Raw genomic sequence first — 22428 nt, 5'->3', positions numbered from 1 at the left:
TGAGCTTTTATCTAGAAATTTCATTGGATATTTAAGTTGTACTTTAAACAAAATGGCACAATTTGATTTAGAAGTCAGGGAACCATAATTAATATGGAAAGATGAACATGTACAAAAGGCACATAATATAAGAAAACAGAGCCCAGAGGGATAGTACACTGGGCAGGGCACTTGCCTTGTATGGGGCTGACCTGGATTTGATCCATGGTACTGCATATGGTTTTTTGAACCCTGACAGGAGTGATCCCTGAGCATAGAGACAGGATTAAGTCCTTAGCACTGCTGAATGTGCATCCCCTAAAAAATGTCTTCTCTCTCTCTCTCTCTCTCTCTGTATATATATAAATATATATATCATATCTCTGTCTCTCCTTCCCTCCCCCCACCCCCCCCCTTTCAGACACTGTGGTTTGCAATATTGCTACTGAGGGGTTACATGCTTATCACTTTATCTCCTTTCTGCACCTAATTCTTGTAAGTTATTATTTCAACTATCATTGTCATATTAGTAGTGTCTTCTCTGCCCTAACTATGCTCTTGTATTTGTGGGAAGCTTGCTACCATAGACTTGTCCTCTTGGTCCTTGTCTCTATTGTCTCTGGATAGTATTTCCATATTCTCTCTATTTTTATCCCTTAAATGAGTACAGTCATTCTGTGTCTATCCCTCTGACTCACTTCACTCAACATAATACTCTCCATATCTATACTTGTACTTTTTTTTTAACCTGACAGCTCAGAGCTTCTTGAAATAAGGCTCTATGAAATATGAAAGGAAGCTCACACTCTCCTAAATCCTAGGATGAAAATCTGGCCAAAAGCCACTTTAACCATATGTTACTGGTCAGAGCGGTAAGAGACTCATAAGATCTAATGGGAGAGTGTTCATAGACCCCACCTATCAGTGAGATGAATTTCAAAGAAAGTTGATCCCCTACAGCTGTTGACAGGGTTGGTGACAGATGTAGCAATTCCTAAGGAGGCAGAAGCTGTGGAATTAGAACTAGATGGAAGAATATCATTTCCACAAACATGGAGAAGAACAGAAACCAAATGTATTTAAAAAGTTGAACCCTTTGATGGGAACTCACTAAAGGGAAGAAGTTGAACAGTCTGCTAAATAATCTCCATTATCTTCTGAAGATTAGTAGGAAGAAAATGGTACCTCCATTCATATGTTTTATTAAAGAGAAATTGTGGGGCCTACTGGCATAGATTTTATTCATCTTTAGTGAAAGAGAAATACTGAGTACAATGAATATTTCTAAAGCTCACATATAGTTTATGTCCTATAAGATTATATTCTCAGTAATTTATTTGATGGTCAAGTCAGTGATATTAGTAACAGTTACCAAAAAATGATACTGGAAGTGATAGTACCTTTCTTTCATTATTTGTTATGCCCAGATCTAATGCTGGCACTCCTTTATTGGTACCATAAAGTTCTATATTTTAATTTTGCTATTGTAACAGCTGATTAAAAAGTAAAATCAGGGGCTAGAGTGGTAGTACAGCAGTAGGGCACTTGCCTTGTATGTGGCTGCCCAGGACGGGTCTGGGTTCGATCCCCAGTATCCCATTTGGTCCCCCAAGCCAGGAGTGATTTCTGAGCACACAGCCAAAACAAAAACAAAAAAGATGCAAAATAAGAAAGGTAAAATCAGAGGGCCACTTATAGACTAAAAGACACTTTGGATGAGGGTCTATCTTGTGGCAATACGTAAATAACTAGAAATAATTTTAAAAAATAAAGGTATAATCAGAATCGCTTTTTACTTCATAGCTTTTCATGAAAAATATTTTTTCTTTTTGGGGCTTCCAACAATGTAATATGCAGAAGGTCTGGGGGTCTTTCTTGCCAATTTTTTGTTTCTGTATGTGGTGTTGCTTAGGCCACACAATACCAGATCCTCTAGAACTATTTATAGTGGTGCTCAGGGACCAAGTGGTGCCAGAAGTCAAACACTTGGTGGACCACCTGCAAGTTGTACCTGACCTATCTCTTTGGCCACTTTAATTATACTTTTTAATTTTTTCCCTCTTAATTTTTCTGATTATTCTTGTTAAGCTAAATACACACAGTTTGGAATTATTTTTTGTTTGAATTGAAATTTTTATTGGTATTTTTTGGTGATGACAGACATAGTATATGATCATGTATCTCATATATGTAAAACAAGTACTCTATCACTGAGTTGCATCCCTTCCCCTTCGCATAGGAATAGTTTATTTGAAGGGATAGTTTTGACCAAACTGCAGTGCTCAAATTCTACTCTTTACTGAGCTAGTGAGTCAGTCCTTTCTGATGGTGAGCAGGGGATTGTCACAGACCAGTTGGTCTTGACACAAAAAATCTTCTGGGGTTCCTTGAAAGGTGTGTGTCAGGGTCAGCTAATGGGTTACAGAAACCAAGGAGTCAAGTTGAGTTCAAGCTCTGTTTCGTTTATTCAAGGCACTGGGTAGAATGCTTATGCTAAATTTCTTGACAGATCATAGGCTAATTTTCCAAAAGAGGCATGGGGTAAATTGTTCAAAAGCATATTTGTGACACAAGATAGTTTCACTTTTGAGGATGCTTCTTGTTATCAGTAGTTTTTCAGTAGAAAGATCAGTTGAGAATTGTTTTGGTTTTATGCATACTAAACTGGGGTCTGAAATGTTAACTCTTACTATGGCTGCACGTAGATTAAGAGCAAAATTAGATTTGAGGGTGAGTAATTATTCTGTAAGACTAAATAAAAATACTAGAATCTATGCAGATGTTTCTTATAAGGTATGTTTATATATCTGAGTAATTTTAGAGAGGCTCTAAGAAAAGTAATAGTTATTAGATAAAGAATATTCGAATCCATGTAAATATTAAATATGAGTAATCTTACAATGTCAACTGAAGGTATGACTCTACTAATATTTATGCTACATCCCTTTGTTTCCCAAATGCCTCATGAACAGACAACCAAGGTATTTTCAGGGCCCTAATGCCTCTGAGTACAGGCTATTTTTCAAGCATCTTTTCTTACAGGTGCTACTTTTTCAAACGTCATCTCTGCGAGTACAGACTGCTTTGAAATTGTTCCTGTAATAGCAGACAGCTTTAAAAAAAAAAAACCCTCCCTTGGCAGTTAGGGCCTTTATAAACTTGGTGCCTTCCTAGATCTCAGGATTTGTTAACATGCGGGATGTAGCATAGGATCATCTGGGTATCAAACTCAGGCCTCAAGCATTCAAAGTATGCTTCAGCCTATTGTGTAATTTTTCTTTTTTCTCCTCCTATCACCTACTATAAAACAGTTCTGTCTGTTTTCTTATGTTTGAAGACAGAATAGACTAGCATGATAATTGCAATATTAAGAAAAAAATAGTTTTTTCTTTTTTTTTTGGTTATTGGGCCATATCCAGTGACACTCAGGGGTTACTCCTGACTATGCGCTCAGAAATCGTTCCTGCCTATAGGGACCAATGCTGGGGATTGAACCAGCTCTGTCCTGGATCGGCCTCTTGCAAGGCAAACACGCTACCACTGTGCTAATGCTCCAGCCCCTGGCTTTAATATTTTTATTTGATAATTTATTTTTAAGAACTCTCTTTACCAGGGGCTGGAACAGTGGCACAAGAAGTAAGGCATCTGCCTTGCGTGCGCTAGCCTTGGACGGACTGCTGTTCGATTCCCCTGTGTCCCATATGGTCCCCCAAGCCAGGAGCGATTCTGAGCATCATCGGGTGTGGCCCAAAAAAAAGAAAGAAAAAAGAAAAAGAAAAAGAAAAAGAACTCTGTTTACCAGAACAGATTAATAAAATTAACTATATAATGCTCATCTTTAAGCATTAAAGTCCATATTATATAAGACTATAATGAGATTCTGCTCACAAAGATGTGAATTCCAATTCATTAATCATCTTTTAATTACATAAATTATTTATCTTTCTAGTTTTTTATTAAATAATATAATTTTTATTTTGATAATAGTGGCTTACATATTGTTGACAATAATATTTTAGGCACACGTTAACTTAGTATCGGGGATTCCCATCACTGAATTGTTCTCCCCACCCCTCCGTTCCCATTCTACCTCCCATATCTTCCTTCCTCATCCCCGGGGCTGCAAGAATATTTGCTCTCCTCTGTGCCTAACTTGCTAATTACACCTGTTTGCTCTTGGTAGCTCCCTTAGTTCCTCCTGTAACTGGGAGGCGGGACTAGATAGATAAAGTTACATGGTTTTGTTTGAAGAAGAGAAAAGTAATAAACTGGGGTAAAAATCAAATATGCCAAAAATGGGCAGAGTCCTTCTAGAGGCTCTCATCATCGGTTTGAGAGACGAAGGGGAAAAAGGTGAATCACCCCAACAGTACAAAAAAATATATCCAGTGAGCACTCCAACAGTAAAGGTAAGCACCATATAAAAGCCATGATCTTGAGATAAAAAACATGGCAGAGCACATAAGAAAGAAAAGAAAGGAAGAAAATAAATGAATATAAATGGAGACAACAGCTTCAATAACCACACCAAAACCAAGAAATTGACAAAAACTAGATAGATAAAGAAAAAATTATTTTGTGCTTTTTTTTCCCCCTCCTGTACAGGCACAGTAAATATTAGAGTCATTCGAAAAGGAATTCCCTTGGCCTAAGAGATAGAGTTTCTCCCCCCTTGGAGTATATTGTCATGGGATTAACTATAGACTCCATACAGGTTCATTTACTCTCCCCTTGGTGCTTTTGTGCTGTTTGGAAGACTTCTGCTCCGTCCTGGGTGATAAAGTCAGACCTCTGTATTTAAAGATCTCAGTATCTACACAGGTCAAGGGGTGGAACTTATGATGAAGTCTTTCTTTGTGGTTCTAGAAGTTCTGCTCCCTCAGTGTCATTTTAATTCGTCTTCTGTGGTTGGTGGTCTTGGTCTTTGCGTTGATCCTAGGGTATTTCCAGAAGACCCATTTCATTGGAATTGTCTCAGACAGACCTTTGGAACTGGAGAGATAATGGTTGTTGTGCAGACCATTGCTCAAACTCTAAGCTAGGGCTTTTTTATTGGCCCCAGGATGCATACATTATGGTCATGGTTCTGTCAGCCAGTCATCTGTAGATTGCTATCTTGGCTTTTGGACAGACCAAAGGGTGACAAGTCTTCTGATTTTGTCTTATCGTTAGCTGGTGGGGTAGGATAACCTGCTCTTAGGTCAAGTTGTTCCCATTTTTCTCATTGTCAGGATATCATATTAGAGCTGGCACTTGATGGTGTCCCAGCAGTGTTAAGGATGTCCCAGATGGGATTTGTTTCCTGTAGCTGTTGTGAAGAACTGTATCATTTCTATGTCTGGGATCCAGGGTTTAAGGCTGGACAGATGATGTCTAATCACCTGGGGTCTAAGTTGGGTCCATGTGACATATTTTCAAGGTGGGAGATGCCCCTGTATTATAATCAAGAATGAGTTCTTATCCCTAGTAGATAAGAGCTTGTTTTTATACTTAAGATTTCCCCGTTTTTTAGTGTGTCTTTGCAGAGAGAAATGGTGCTACATTATATTACCAGTGTATTTTGGGGTGGAAAGAGAAGAAAACAGAAATATGTCACACCCCCAAAAAATATAAAAAATAGAAATAAAACTATATGTACTCACATAAATATATAAAAAAACAAAGATTAAAAACAATGAAATAACAAGGTATTTAAAGGAACAGAATGATGCAATAGACTATCTTACAATTGGGGAAAAAGCAGGTAAAGAGGTACTGTACAGGTACAGGTCTTATACTTATGAAGGAAGTATAGGTTTCCCCATTGTCTTTTGGGATTTTCTTGTGGTGTGTGGGTTCCCAAGTGCCTTTTTGTCACGCACCCTGACCTTCTTCAGATTGGTAAGAAAATCTCGGCAGGAAGGTCTAGGAAGAGTTCTTGCCTTGGGGGTACTTTTAGAGCTAAGTCCGTTTTCAAGTAACAGTCCATGTTAGGAAGAATTGGTAAGGAGGGATGCGCAGCATGAGTCAGCAGGGGTATCTTTCTAGTTTTATACTTTTCCATCATGCCATTTTTCTGTTTGTGTGTCCATGAATCACATTGTTGATGGTTTAGTAATTTTACTCACTTGAAATTTGGAAAAGTGAGTTTTTCAATTCCTCACAAATATAAAGTGTTTTTGAAAACTGATCAGGTCTTAGCCATTCATGGAAGTTAGAAAAGGAAATCCTGAAGGGATCTTAAATTCTGTCTTGTCAAGAGACTTTTCTCTAGGATTTCTTTTTTGCTTGAGATGAATTAGATGGATTAGATCAGGACCGATTAATTTAGTTAGCTTCCAGCTTCTCAGAATTACTACTGGAAAGAATGGACCCATATTCTTCCTTCTTCAAACTTATTTGTATTGGTTCTGTTCCCAAGTCATTTGGATTTGGATTGGGTCATTAACTAGCTATGTCTCTGATGACAGAACTCATTCTTTGATCTCTTGTTTATTTCTGTTTCTAAACACACACACACACACACACACACACACAACAAGTTAAAGGAACATATATAATTTTTGCTATCTTACTTCTTTGAGCCTACATCAATAATCTTCAAAAATCTCCCTAAGTACTTCTTTGCTGCTTTTTTTGTTTTACAATAAATCTTAATATAATTAACATACAGTGTAATGCTACAAAATTACCATATAATGAAACTATAAAAATACGATTAGTTTTTTATAATTATCTTTATTTAAACACTGTGATTGCAAATATGATTATAGTTGTATGATTACACTCATGTAAAGAATACCCCCCTTCACCAGTGCAAAATTCCAACCACCAATTTCCCAGATCTCCCTCCTCTCCACCCCCCCCACACCTGTACTCGAGATAGGCTTTCTACTTCCCTCATACATTCACATTGTTATGATAGTTTTCAGTGTAGTCATCTCTCCAACTGCACTCATCACTCTGTGATGAGCTTCATGTCATGAGCAGCAACTACCAGCCCTCATCTCCTTGTCTCTGAGATACTGTTAAAAATGTCTTTCCTCTCTTATTTCTTGGAGCAGTGTTTTATAGTTTTCTTTGTATAGATCCTTCACATGTTTAGTCAGGTTGACTCCAAGATATTTGAGTTTGTGTGGCACTAATGTGAATGGGATTGTTCTCTTAATGTCCATTTCTTCCCTATCATTATTAGAGTATAAAAAGGCCATTGATTTTTTATGTTAATTTTGTAGCCTGCCACTTTGCTATATGAATTTATTATTTCTAGAAGCTTTTTGGTAGAGTGTTTAGAGTTTTCTAAGTAGAGTATCATGTCATCTGCAAACAGTGAGAGCTTGACTTACTTTCCTATCTGGATTCCCTTGATATCTTTTTCTTGCCTAATCTCTATAGCAAGTACTTTCAGTACTATGTTGAATAGGAGTGCTGAGAGAGGACAGCCTTATCTCAGAATTTAGAAGGAAGGCTTTTAGTTTTTCTCCATTGAGGATAATATTTGCCACTGGCTTCTGGTAGATGGCCTTAACTATATTAAGAAAGGTTCCTTTTATTCCTATCTTGCTGAGAGTTTTCATTAAGAATGGGTGTTGAACCTTATCAAATGCTTTCTCTGCGTCTATTGATATGACCATGTGATTTTTATTTTTCTTATTGTTTATGTTGTGTATTATGTTGATAGATTTATGGATGTTAAACCATCCTTGCATTCCTGGGATGAAACCTACTTGATCAAAGTGAATGATCTTCTTGATGAGGCACTGGATCCTGTTTGCCAGGATTTTGTTGCGGATCATTGCATCTATTTTCATCAGGGATATTGGTCTGTAATTTTCTTTTTTTGGCAGCATCTCTATCTGGTTTTGGTATTAAGGTGATGTTGGCTTCATAAAAGCTACTTGGAAGTGTTCCTGTTTTTTTGATTTCATAAAAGAGCCTGGCCAAGATTGGTAGTAGTTCCTCTTGAAAGGTTTGAAAGAATTCATTCGTGAATCCATCAGGGCCTAGGCTTTTGTTTTTGGGCAAATTTTTTTATTACAGTTTTAATTTTCTCAATGGTGATGGGGGTGTTTAATATGCTACATCTTCTTTATTCAACCGTGGAAGGTTATATGAGTTCAAAAATTTATACATTTCGTCCAGGTTCTTATATTTAGTGGCGTAGAGTTTCGCAAAGTAATCTCTGAATACCCTTTGAATCTCTGCAGTATCTGTAGTGATCTCCCCCTTTTCATTTCTAATACGCGTTATCAAGTTTCTCTCTCTCTTTTGCTTTGTGAGTTTTGCCAATGGTCTATCAATCTTGTGGTTTTTTTTTTTTAAAGAACCAACTTCTGCTTTTGTTGATCTTTTGGATTGTTTTTTGTGTTTCCATTTCATTGATTTCTGCTCTCAGCTTTGTTATTTCCTTCTGTCTCCCTATTTTTAGTTTCTTTTGTTGATCATTTTCTAATTCTATAAGCTGCGTCATTAAGCTATTCATGTATGCTCCTTCTTCCTTCCTGATGTGTGCTTGCAAAGCTATAAATTTTCCTCTCAGGACCGCTTTTGCTGTATCCCATAGGTTCTGATAGTTTGTGTTTTCATTGTCGTTTGTTTCCAGGAAATTTTTTATTTCTTCTTTGATTTCATCTTGGACCCACTGTTTGTTCAGTAGTAGACTGTTTAATTTCCAGGTATTAAATTTTTTCTTCTGTGTCCCTTTGTAGTTCACATCTAACTTCAGAGCCTTGTGGTCAGCAAAGGTAGCCTGCAAAATTTCTATCTTCTTGATTTTATGGAGGTATGTTTTATGTGCCAGCATGTGGTATATCCTGGAGAATGACCCGTGTGTGTTGGAAAAGAATGTGTATCCAGGTTTCTGAGGATCGAGTGTCCTATATATATCTACTAGGCCTCTTTCTTCCATTTCTCTTTTCAGGTCTAGTATATTTTTGTTGGATTTCAATTTGGTTGACTTATCAAGTGTTGACAAGCCTGTGTTGAGGTCTCCCACAATTATTGTGTTATTATTGGTATCCTTTTTCAGATTTGTCAACAATTGTATTAAATACTTTGCTGGACCCTCATTGGATGTGTATATGTTTAGAAGAGTGATTTCTTTCTGCTGTGCATATCTCTTGATTAGTACATAATATCCATCTTTGTTCCTTACAACTTTTCAGTGTATAAAGTTTGTGTCATCTGATATTAGTATGGCCACCCCCGCTTTTTTAAGGGTGTTGTTTGCTTGAATGATTTTTCTCCAGTCTTTGATTTTGAGTCTATGTTTATTCTGACTATTCAGGTGTGTTTCTTGTAGGTAGCAGAAGGTTGGCTTCAGTTTTTTGATCTATTTTGCCACTCTGTGCCTGTTAATGGGTACATTTAGTCCATTGACATTGAGAGAAATAACTGTCAAGGAGTTTATTGCAATCTTTGTGTAGAAGTTTAGTGTATTTTTTGTTCTGCCTTGTCTTTAAAATAGATCTTTCAGTTTTTCTTTTAAGGCTGGTTTTGAGTCTATAAAGTTTTTGAGCTGTTGTTTATCTGTGAAGCCATGTATACTTCCTTCAAACCTGAAAGTGAGTTTTGCTGGGTGCAGTATTCTTGGTGAAACATTTATTTCATTGGGTTTTGTCACTATATCCCACCACTGCTTTCTGGCCTTGAGTGTTTCTGGTGACAAGTCTGCTGTAAATTTCAAGGATGCTCCCTGGAATGTAATTTCCCTTATTGATCTTGCTGCTTGCAATATTATATCTTTATCTGTGGGATTCATCATTGTGACTAGGATGTGTCTTGGGGTGTTTATCCTGGGGTCTTTTTTAGCTGGTACTCTTCGGGCATGCAGGATTTGGTCACATGTTTTCTTTAGCTCTGGTAGTTTCTCTTGTGATGATGTTCTTGACTGTTGATTCTTCCTGGAGATTTTCTTCTTGGGTCTCTGGGACTCCAATGATTCTAAAGTTGTTTCTGAGCTTATCAAAGACTTCTATTTTCATCTGCTCATATTCTTTGAGTAATTTTTCCATTGTCTGATCATTTGATTTAAGGTTTTTTTCCAATCTCTTCTGCTGTGTAAAGTTGTTATGCATCGCATCTTCCAGCGCACTAATTCTATCCTCAGCTGCTTTTACCCTGTTGGAAAGCTCATCCATTATGTTCTTCAGTTCGTCTACTGAGTTTTTCAGACCTGTTATTTGACCTGATGTTTCAGTTTGGAGTTTTCTGATTTCTATCTCATATTCTCTTGATTCTGATCTCTACTTTCTTTGAGTTCTGTGAGCATCCTCCATATTTCTTCTCTAAACTCCATTTCTGAAAGACTGCTTAGGTGGCTGGTAATTGTTGTGTCATCAGAGTTTCCATCTCATTCTCTATGGCTGATGTTGGTCTGTGTAGTTTCCCCATTGTCACGCTTATACTGTGGGTTTTTCTACATGTTGTGGTGGTATTCATTGGCTAGGTGGAGTGCGCGGCGCGGGGGCCAGCAGCGTCAGCTCTATCCGCAACTCTGGCCCAGAAAGACATACCTCAGCCGAGGCACACCCTCAGGGGATTAATGCCAGAGAAGATCAAAGTTCCCAGGTTGAAGCAAGCTGGGGGAAGCCCCAAAATGTCTGCTGAGCCTAAGGGGCCCAGCAGTCAGCTTTATCCACAACTCAGGCCCAGAAAGACTCACCTCAGCTGAGGCAAGCCATCAGGGGATGAATGCCAGAGAAGATCAAAGTTCCCAGGTTGAAGCAAGCCGGGGGAAGCCCCTAAATATCTGCCGAGCTTAAGGGGCCCAGCAGAGTCTGTCTTATCCACAACTCCGGCCCGGAAAGACACACCTCAACCGAGGAACCGGAGAAGATCAAAGTTCCCAGGTTGAAGCAAGCTGGGGGAAGCCCCAAAATGTCTACCAAGCCTAAGGGGCCCAGCAGTCAGCTTTATCTGCAACGACTCACCTTATCCGAGGCAAGCCGTCAGAGGATGAATGCCAGAGAAGATCAAAGTTCCCAGGTTGAAACAAGCTGGGGGAAGCCCCAAAATGTCTGCCGAGCTTAAGGTGCCCAGCAGAGTCTGTCTTATCCATAACTTCGGCCCGGAAAGACACCTACAATTGGGTAACACCAGGCTATGTTCAGGGATTACTCCCAGTTCTGCACTCAGGAATTACTCCTGGTAGTGCTCAGGGGACCTTATGGGATGCTGATGATCTAACCTAGGTCAGTTGCATGCATCGCAAATGCCCTACCCACAGTACCATCACTCTGGCCCCAGTGTTGTCTTATTTTTAAATTATTATATTTCTGATTAAGTATTCACTTTTTATTTGTCATTTTACTGGGCTTTTTTGATTTATAGAATTTTAGCACTTCATTATATATTTTATACATTAGCCCTTTGTCAAATGCATTTATATTTATTTTCTCATGCTATGTATTAACATTGATAGGTATAAGTATAGGTAGTATATAAGGCTATAATAAAATTCTGCTCACAAAATGTAATTATGGATTATACCCTAAAGATGAAATGAAACTTTGTGTATTTGTTTCACTATATATAAAAAACTAACAAGAAATAATTTAAAAATATAGGAAACAGTGAAAATAGTAATTTCTAGCTCAACTATTAGAATAATTATTGATGTTTTTGCTTTAAAGTTTTTTTAATTTATATTTGCATGCTAGAGCTATAGTACAACAGGTAGGGTGAGTGTCTTACATGCGGCCAACCTGGGTTTGGTCCCTGGAACTCCATGTGGTCCTGAGGCCACTAATAGTATTCCCTGAGCACAAAGCTAGTAGTAAGCACCACCAGATAAGACCCCAAAACAAAAAAAATTGTTCGGTGTAATGACTGATAAAAATAATAGTTATACTACTATCTTATAAAAAATATCCAGGTTTTATTTTTCTCCATAAAAGCCTATACTAGAGGGGCCAGAGCAATAGCATAGCAGTAACGCATTTGCCTTGCACGTGCCAACACAGGACAGACCCCACCCTGGTTCAAACCCCAAATCTCATATGGTCCCCCAAGCCTGCCAGGAGTGTCTCTGGGGTTAAAATGACAACAACAACAAAAACCAACATACTAGGTCATTTCTACTGTGAGGTAATATTGTGAGCTATATATAGTATACTCCAGATACTTAGTTTTTGTTTATTTTTTGGGCCACACCCAGTAGCTCTCTGTGTTACTCCTGGCTCTGCACTGAGAAATTACTCCTGCTGGCTCTGGGGACCATAAGGGGTGCCTTGAATTGAACCTGGGTCTGTCCTGGGTCGCCACATGCAAGGCAAATGCCTTGCCACTGTGCTACCACTCCGGCCCCTCAGTTTTGTATTTCTTGCCAATCTGACATCCAGAGAGGTATAATAACTAGTATTTTTAGAGATCCCTGTGCACTTTTATATTTGGGCCACAGCCCAAAGTTTTCAGGGCTTAATGCTGTATCTACACTTAAGGACCACTCCAGGTGGGCTCAGGGACACTGGGGATCAAACCCAGGATGACCACAGGCATGACATTCATCCTATGTGCTGTATTATTCCTACCTTCTTCCTCCAACTCCATGCACTTTTTTTAAACTCCATGCACATTTGTATGTCAATGTAGTGTTCAGCACAAAACAGGTTCTCTGTCATGCTTATTAAAGAAGCACAAGGGTAAATTAAGGTACCAAAGACTTAGATTGATTTAGATTTACATTTCCTTTAAAATTATAAAAAAAAAACTTTAGTTTTTTGTTTTCCTTGAAAGTTGACAGGACATTGTTCTCTTTATATATTGGCTTGTTTCTTTTCCTCCCTCCCTCATGCAAAGGAGATAGTTTCTGTTTCTTCTTTGATTCAGAATACACAATTATGTGTAAATTCTGTGTATTGTAAGACACTAACTGAACATCAGTTGGTGGAAAAAGGATCCAGGTCATGATGAATATCCTGACTGCTCTTTGCCTTCTAGACTTATAGTGTGAATCAAAACTTGATTTATAGAGGTCAGAGATATAGTACAGGGGTTAGCACATTTCTGGCTTGTTGTCAAACTGAGTTTAATCCCCAGCACCACTTGTTCTCATGAACAATGCCAGGTGCTCCCTGGAGGACCCTGACTATGGCTTAGAGGAGTCCCTACAGGCTCACTAAAGCCCTCCCAAAGCTTTCTGGGTAATCCCCAGCACTGCTTATCTTAGTACTGCATCCTCACACCTCCTTAGCACCAGCCTCCAAAATATATGAGAAGCAAAGAGAAAGAAATTCTCTTCCAATTGAAGCAGTGTCGAAATTTGTGTTCTCTGCCAAGCCTGGCATCCTACACACGGGTTAGGCCTGGGGACAATAACCTGGTGTTGTCATCAGCAAAACACTGTACTTGGCCATTCTGAGCAGACATTCCAAGAAGCTGATTTCAGGTACCAGAATTGCTAACTTGCAGCTGGGGGGTGGGGAGGAATCTCCTTTTTCTGAATAGGTGATAATGTAGTGAGGGAAATTTTCTTTATTAAAAACCCACAAAAAGAATCATACAGGGCACCAAATGAAACTAATTGGTCCTTATTACAATTTTCTGCTCAGAGAACGTATCAAGTATTGTTGTGAACAGCTGCGTACTCTGTTGCCATATATAAAAGGGAGAAAAAATGATATAGCCTCAATCCTTGAGGCAACAGTTGAGTATGTGAAATACATCCGGGAAAAAATCCCTTCAACCCTCATGGCTCAGGTATGTAATTCCTGAGTTTTTTATTTTATCCTTATCAAAAATTATAAAGCTACAAATTTTATTCCTGATTTTTATCTTGAAAATTTATGTGTATTTTCATAGATTAAAACAAATCTATAAATAGATCTTCTATTTCTAGATTACAGAAACACTTCAGAACAATATGAAGTTTTGTAAAAAACAAGTACCCATCGAGCTCTCCCTCCCAAGCACGATAATGGCACAAAGGTATGAGCCTCAAGTCAGTTTTCCCTTTTCCTTTTACCTATGCTGGAAATGCAGATAGGCTCTATACCCATATAATGAAAACTCGGGTATTTTAAAAGAATTGTTGAGTTTTTTTTATTGCCAGTGTGTATCATTTCATTCAGAAATAAAATATGTGATGTTTTAAGGTCCCATGATCCTTGCCTCACTGATCATGTCTTTCTGCTTTTGTGATTTCTAAGGCTATTCAAATAGGTCTTTACTCCTGGTAATGTCTGATTGTGGTTGTCCATTGGTGGCACTGTGGATTCTAGTATTTTTCTGTCACAGCAGGTCATAGACCCTGCAACATTCCAGCCTTATTTTACTTGAGAGTTCTTAAGGAAATTGTTAAATTGTAACAAGCCACAAAAGTGTTTTCTTACTTCAGTTATTAAGAGCAAATAAGCAAAGATAAACTTAAAATAGAAAAGCATATTGATCTTAATCCCAAAGAATAATCATGAATTTGGTTTAACCTTATATTCATATATTTAAAGAATACAGTTTCAGTTCTGTTTATTTGTAAAGCTTGAATAATAGAAGAGTAATTGAATCTAGCATTTTTCATATTATCTTTCTTTTTTTCTTTCTTTTTAAGAGAAAGCAGTGTGTTGACAAACACTTACTCTCCTATGAGAGAGATCAGATTCCTGGCTAATAAGTGTTTGAATATGTCCCAAAGGGAGCCCTCGGAGGAAGGTGTAAGAGGTGAGTTCCCTATAGCATTCTGTGTTGTTTCTCTGTGATGCACTCCAGGGTTTTTTGGGTTTTTGTTTGTTTGTTTTTTGTTTTGTTCTGTTTTTGTTTTGTTTTGTTTTGCCTCTTAATTACTGCATTTCTAGTACCACAGTAAAAAGCAATGCACTATAACACATTAACCTATCGAAAGGTCCATGGGTGATAGATGTTGCTCAGTAGCACATGCTGCAAACGTGATGACCTGGTTTCAGTTCCTAATACTTAAATCCCAGAAATAAAAGGAGACATTCATCACATGACTTCACTGTGAAGCAAATGTGTTCCCAGTGTGAAACATTTTTATTTGTGCAAATGTCTAGTCATGCTATGTTCCTTATAGAAACAAGAAGATTACAAGAGACAAAGTTAAAGGATGAGCTAATAGTCTATGACTTCTGGTATTCTCTAAAGTGCGGTCTGCTGAGCAGCTTTTAAAGTGTTCCTAACCTACTACATGTGAGATACTGCACAATAGGTCACCCTGTCTCCCTGCTGACTTTTTAGAGGACTTCCACTCTCAACCCAGCACCTTCCCAAGACTACCTGGTTAACTCGGAGGTCATTCTTTTTTTTTTTTTTTTTTTTTTTTGGTTTTTGGGCCACACCCGTTTGATGCTCAGGGGTTACTCCTGGCTATGCACTCAGAAATTGCCCCTGGCTTGGGGGGACCATATGGGACACCGGGGGATCGAACTGCGGTCCGTCCTACGCTAACGCTTGCAAGGCAGACACCTTACCTCTAGCGCCACCTTCCCGGCCCCCCGGAGGTCATTCTTATTCATCAGCTTTAGTGCCCTTGCCTCAAAGATGGAGACAAATGGGACAACTGATATGCAGTTCATATTCTTGGGGATTTTGAAATCTATTAGTAGATCTCAGAGCCAGGTCCGATAACTGCAATTTTTGGGAGGGGGTTTGGACCACACCCGGTGATGCTCAGGGGTTACTCCTGGCTATGCACTCAGAAATCGCTCCTGACTTGGGGAACCATATAGGACGTCAGGGTATCAAACTGCAGTCCGTCCTAGACTAGCGCGCACAAGGCAGAGGCCTTACCACTTACACCACTGCTCCGGCCCCAATTATTGCAATATTTTGAGAGAAACCAGCTATATTGTAGAAGTCGTGAGTGGTATATACAAAGTTACTGAGAATTATGTCTGAAACAAAATGGATAAAAGACAAAAAAGAGGTTTTAGCCGTCTCATAACAAAAGCAGCATTCAGGTGTTTTAATACATCAATTGAGACTTTTCTTTTGACTTGGGAGAACAAGAATTCATGAACCAGGTTAATAACATCAGGTATCTGTGGCTATAGATTAGGGAATGATTGGGTCCACCCATATGAAATCAGATGAAAATCAGGTCACAAGTATATATTTTTCTGCCCATGTTACTTATTTTAAATGCAGTACTTCTTCATTCTCACCATTTATGTTCTTCAGAAACTTTGAACATTCTTCATGAAAGTGAATTGAGGTTTTTTCATGCCCATCTCTTTTGGTATTGCTTCACCTAAAATGATAGTGAAAGTGATTGTTCTTGGGAAGACCAAATCTCTGGGGATCATAGAGCTTCTTCAGACTGAAGGATACTTTGTAGGCCATAGAGTCTAAACCTTTATTTTCATTTTATTTCACTTCAGATGAAATATTAGTCTATTAACAATTCAGCTAAGATGACACTTCATTTCTTACATGCTATGCTGTCTTCAAACCTTTTTATGTGTGTGGCTTCTCTATCGTAGTAGAATTATACAAGACAGCCATGTTTCTCTCCTGAATTTTATCATACATAATTTAAATTTTTACCAAGAAGCTGTTATTTTATTGTTTTCAGTAGTGTGTCAAATGTTTTATAGAATTTTTCTTTGTCATTATCCATGAATATTTTTAGTTTTCTGGGAAAAGTGATTCTGTGTATAGTAAGATATATTTTTCCACATGTTTTTGGTCTTTTCTCTGTGAGAATATGAGCACTTGTATAGCTTCTAATGCACTTTGCAGTAGTGTTTTTAAAGACTAAAATAGTTAAAATCTTGTGTTTGATATTCCAATTTTATCACCTCTAACAGTAAGGTTGATCGAGTGAAGGTGAAGGCTGCAGAAGTTAAATAACTTACCAAGATCACTGTTTGGATTATAATGCAAAACACAAATTCCCAAACACACAGAGATCTGATTCTCCTCTACTCTGCCTTTTATAGAAACATGGATATACATAATGCATAGCAGTAAAGGATATTGCTAGGGAAAAAAAACCCACTTTGTTTTCCAATAGCATAAGTTTAAGTTTGTGCCATGATGGTATGAAGAAGAGGATCACTTATTTCAAGTGCATTTAGTAGATCAGTTACAGGTTTGTACGTACTGACAGGTCTTTTTTTATTTTATTTTTTTAATTAAAGGTCAATATGGCTCCACTCCAGAGAATGCAGTTGAAGATATGGATAAAAATCGAATTCCCAGCCCAGCTCTGTCTCTGAATTCCTTTCATTCTGTCAGTTACTATTCTAAAATCATCCCTTCCTACGATGCAGCTGCAGTAACAAATCAGACCATGTCTATTCATTTTCCATCAACCATGCCCAAAGTCTCAACATTTCTTTCACAGCATTGCAGTTCTGTGTTGGGCCAGACATGCACAACACATCCAAACTGTCTGGTAAGTATTCTGGGGTATTGGATTGAATAGTACACTTTCATTTCAGCTGTCATGGATTTCTGATCTGTAATTTGTTGTTGATATTATGAATAGAAAGTATCTTAAGCGGGGATCTGGTTCCACCCAATTTGTCATTTCCACTATTGCAGGATCTATAGATCCAGAGTTAGTGTATCTGGTTATGAATCATCTGGGTTGACCTTCAGTGAACAGATAGAAAACCTGATTTTCTATAGGGCTCTTCTTTGGCTTAGCATCTCTGCTTCTATGATTTCATATCCCCTTAAACCACTGTCACCCTCAATTCATCCCATAACTGGCTTCTAGATGGAAGTTGTAACTTATATGTAAATCTATTCTTTCAAAATCAACCAGACTGTCCAGAATCTAAATTTTCTAATATAGATATGAGATGAATACCACATGTTCTAACATTATTCTAACTACTAAGAATTTAGTTTATAAAGGATGATATCTTTGTCCTCATGAAGCATTAGCATCAGAGGAGAACAGATGTAGAGCAGACAATTAGAAACAAAATGAAGCAGGTAGGAGGCCACTAATACACATAGGGTTACCTGTACTTCAAAGAGCCTAGGAGTTATTCTTAGAAGTATTGTCTTAGCCAGATTACGATGAATGAAATCTGAAAAACATTTCTGGCAGAAGGATCAGCTTCTATTCAACTGATATTGTGACATATTCAATTCCCGAGAAATACCAAACTGGATTAAACTTTCTAATCAGGTTTTCTGAGGACTTTAAAGTAGTTTCTGATAGTATTGCATATTAATAGTAACATTTTGAGCACTTAGTAAATCCAAGTATGTTAGGTGCATTATATACATAATGTGGGCGATTTATGAATCTCTGAAATAATTCTTTGACATACTATATATTATTATTTTCATTTATCCTTAAAGGGAACATGGTTTTGAATTCCAAAACATCATGAGAAAAAATATTCTAAATGAATTACCAAAAAATTTAAAATATGAAGTATCTACAGATATGATGCCTGTTACTAATTTAGTATACCAACAGGGAAACCAGGATAAATGGAAAAACATGGCAAAATTTTGTTGTTGTTATTGAGATGTACTATGCTGTTTTGTTTTTTAGTTCAAGTGTTTATTAATAAACCAATTTTAATATTCCAGTACCACTATCTATTGACCATATCCCTGTGGTAAAATAATTTTTTTTTTTTTTTTTTTGGTTTTTGGGCCATACCCGATGGTGCTCAGGGGTTACTCCTGGCTGTCTGCTCAGAAATAGCTCCTGGCAGGCACGGGGGACCATATGGGACACTGGGATTCGAACCAACCACCTTTGGTCTTGGATCAGCTGCTTGCAAGGCAAACGCCGCTGTGCTATCTCTCCAGGCCCGTGGTAAAATAATTTTAATACAGCAGTTTGGAAGGCCACACCCAGTAGGTGTTACTCCACTCAATGGTTACTACTGGCTCTGTGCTCAGAAATATCACTCCTGGCAGTGTTTGGGGGGACCATATGAGGTGGCAGGGATTGAACCCGGTCTGCCCATGCAAGACAAATATCCTACACACTGTGCTATCTCTCCAGCCCTAATAAGCACTTTTAACATCAATTAATACTACACATTTTTTGTTTGTTTTTGGGTCACACCTGGCAGCGCTCAGGGGTTACTCCTGGCTCTATGCTCAGAAATCACTCCAGGCAGACTCGGGACCATATGGGATGCCGGGATTAGAACCACTGACCTTCTGCATGCAAGGCAAAAAAAAAAAAAAAAAAACCTCCTTGCTATCTCTCTGGCCCCAATATTACACATTTTAAAACCTATAAGAATATTCTTTTGTAGTCATCAAGTGGATAATTTTACAAATTATTTTATAGTACATCTGAACTCAAAAATTATATTAGTTATATTATGAGTAAGAATAAACTGGATTTTTTTTTTTTTGCAGCCACAATTTTGGTCATATTGATAGCAAATGTTTGAAGCTCATTATAGACCATCTTTAGGGAACAATTTGACATTACAAGAGGAATGAAAGAAAATGATTTTGGAAGCTACATCCAGAGATTCAGTATTATCAGAGTTTGTAATATATCGTTTCTATAAAGGAACTGAAAGTTTCTGCAGGTATAAAGATAAAGATTGCAAGGTCTAGTCATACAGATTTCATTTGCTTTTGTACGTACTTCTGTCACCTTAGCTAGAAAACAAGGAGAACTAATTTTTAGATGTGCATTTTGCTTATAAAGTATTCCAGTTTATGAAGTTTATTTAAAGAAGATTGTAGGATTGATGAAGTGATTAAGTTGGGGAATTGCATTGATACTTCAGTGTCATTCAATGAAGATATTACATCTGAATTCTTAGTATTACGTGAATTGCTGTCACTATTAGGTGGTATCAATTGTTTTAAATTTAACATTTTAGAGATCTTTTGTTATTTCACCATAAAATAGATAACTTAGTTGAGAGAGATGACCACTTGATTACGAATGAAAAAATTGTGTGTTTTTTGCATTTCATAATCTCTTGAGTAAAATGATATCTAAGAAGTAATTTTTTGTATCTTTATTTATATACTAGCAATTATTTGTTTTTCATCTCCTCCTCTGGGTATTATAAACAAAAATTGAAAATAAGGGGAGAAAAATACTTTGCTTCATATCTCACTAAAATATTTATATACAAAATGTCAGTTTTTTAAGGGAATGATTTAATTTTCAGTGAAAATGCTAACTTTTGTTTATATGTATTCCTTCTTTTACTAATATTTTTAGAGAATTTTACTAGATTTCTAAGTTTAAAATTCAAATATAGCCCAATTTTCTTATGAAAATAGGTAACTTTTCTTTGAGGATGCCATAAAAATGAAATCTGTAGATGTTTGAAAAACTTTATTATAATCTATGCTTATTATTTCAAATGTGCACTTAATTCTTATACTCCTTCCATTATAAGTAACTTGGCATGTAAGAGAACCTTTTGAGATTGGGGATTTCTTGATAAATGGTACTTATGGACCTTGATCGAGAGCCTTTGGAGAAGGAGCCATAGCGCACAATTCATCAAGCTTATTTACTTGATGTCTTGGTTCCTTTTTTTCTTTTAAACATGTAGATTAGGTATTATGCAGGAGATGAACAAGGGGACAGATAATCGAAACCTCTGATTTGTCCCTTGTACTTATGTAATCTAGTTGGTCTTCCTACTAACCTTTATTAAGAACATATGTGACCATTTTACTCTTACAAATATATATATAACATATATATAACATGTATATATATATGATTGCTCATGCCAAACATTAATGTAAGTGATCTGATTGATCTTTTTGATCAGAGACCATATACAGTATATCATTAAAATGTAATCTCAACATGGACATGATAGTAATAGAATCACTGCTAAAGGTTTGTCCCATGCTCCTTACTTGATATTCCCAACTTCAAGTTCTAGTACTAGAATATATTTTTTGTGTGTGTGGTTTTTTGGCCACACCCGTTGATACTCAGGGGTAACTTCTGGCTATGCGCTCAGAAATCACTCCTGGCTTGGGGGACCATATGGGAAGCCGGGGGATCGAACTATGGTCCGTCCTAGGCTAGTGCACACAAGGCCTTACTGCTTGCGCCACTGCTCCAGCCCCTAGAACTTCATTTTTAACCAATGTAAAATATATAAGTTATTAATCCTCAGCCTGGAAAAGGTGGGAATAAATTTTCTTTGTAAAATGAAATTGTTCATAAGAGAACACAGCATTATGTTCACCATGAGAAAGATAGTAGAAAGAATTTGTTTAAAAAATGTAATGTTTGCAGTTCTCATATTGATGGAGTTTCAGACTCTGCCTCTGTCTGAATAGGAGATAAGAACAGGAATAAATACTTAAAGAGCTTTATTTTTAATTTTTTTGTTTGATATTGGTGTCACACCTGGCGGCCCTCAGGAGTTACTCCTGGCTCTGCACTCAGAAATCACTTCTGGCAGGTTCAGGGATTTTGGGGATCAAACCCAGGTCTGTCCTGGGTCAGACATGCAAGGCAAATGCCCTACTGGTGTCCTATCACTTGGGTCCCAGGAGCTTTATTTTTGATTAGACATTTTCTTAATAAGTGGTATCAGCCTTATATTTATATTCTCAGTGTCTACCATCTTGCTTATTGGATGGATGATGCACAGATATTTGATCGGATATCTGAGTGAATGAGGAACCAAGAATAGGATGAGGGTCTAAATTGAAAAAAGGAAATGTGAAAATTAGGAAACCATTTGAAAATAGAGAGGAAAAATTGAAAGTTAATATTTGTCCATCATTGTAATGTTTATTGATAGTTTCTTGATCTATTTATACCTAATTCCTGTTCCACCATATTTAGAAAATGAATTGGATGATCTACCGTGGCAGAAATTTCAGTAGTTGTTGGCATTTATAAATAAAGAATTGTGTTACACAAATAAGTAACTGGGCTTCTGTTGATTTGTTCAATAACTGAGAAGAATTGTATAAAATACTGAGAAGCAAAGATACATAAGGTATTTTTTATCTTCTATATCTAGACACAATACTGGAAGAAAGGTAAAACAAAATTTTATTGATAAGTGCTGTGTAAGTGAAAATATGAATTTCATTTTGAATATTAAAATCATAAGTAACTCTGGTTAAGACTCATGGGAGACTTTCGTAGGTAATGATATCTAAGTTATCCTCCTCATCCCTAAAACTCAAGATAACAGTACTTGCCTCTGAACATTGTTGTGAAAATAAAATGAAACTATGTGAATGCCCTTAGAAAAGTGCTTATAAGGCACAACAGAGAAAAAATTTTAATATGTATAGTTATGGTAGAATGATGACAAATACCTTAAAGTTTAAGGACCAATAGGCAGAAAGTAAGCCAGAAGATTGAGATGTAGGAACAGGTTAAAGAGTTTTCAAGAAAGAAAATTGTTAGCAGTGGTACCAAGGAAAAGAAAGCTTCACACATTAAGATAAATGAAGGTAACTTCACAGAGCTGTGCATTGAATACAGCTGTGCATTGTAGTAATAATGAAGAACACAATCATGAAATGGAAGACACCAGAAAAGTCCACATAATATTCTTTGAGAACTTTTAA

The 22428-nt window shown here is 37.2% G+C and overlaps 1 protein-coding gene across 1 annotated transcript in view; it reads left to right on the top strand.

The window, feature by feature from the left end:
* SOHLH2 (spermatogenesis and oogenesis specific basic helix-loop-helix 2) overlaps positions 1-17387 on the top strand; it is a 32563-nt gene extending 15176 nt beyond the window's left edge. The window contains exons 7-10 of the mRNA XM_049778465.1: positions 13509-13656; positions 13796-13884; positions 14504-14613; positions 17052-17387. Of these exons, the coding sequence (XP_049634422.1) occupies positions 13509-13656; positions 13796-13884; positions 14504-14613; positions 17052-17338 (634 nt within the window). The 3' untranslated portion in view covers positions 17339-17387. The remainder of the gene's footprint in view (positions 1-13508; positions 13657-13795; positions 13885-14503; positions 14614-17051) is intronic.
* Positions 17388-22428: the final 5041 nt, after the last annotated feature.

The sequence above is a fragment of the Suncus etruscus genome, chromosome 8 (assembly GCF_024139225.1).
Source record: "Suncus etruscus isolate mSunEtr1 chromosome 8, mSunEtr1.pri.cur, whole genome shotgun sequence".
Lineage (NCBI taxonomy): Eukaryota > Metazoa > Chordata > Mammalia > Eulipotyphla > Soricidae > Suncus > Suncus etruscus.
The sequence above is the reverse complement of the archived record's forward strand: the minus strand, read 5'-3'. Positions and strand labels throughout refer to the sequence as shown.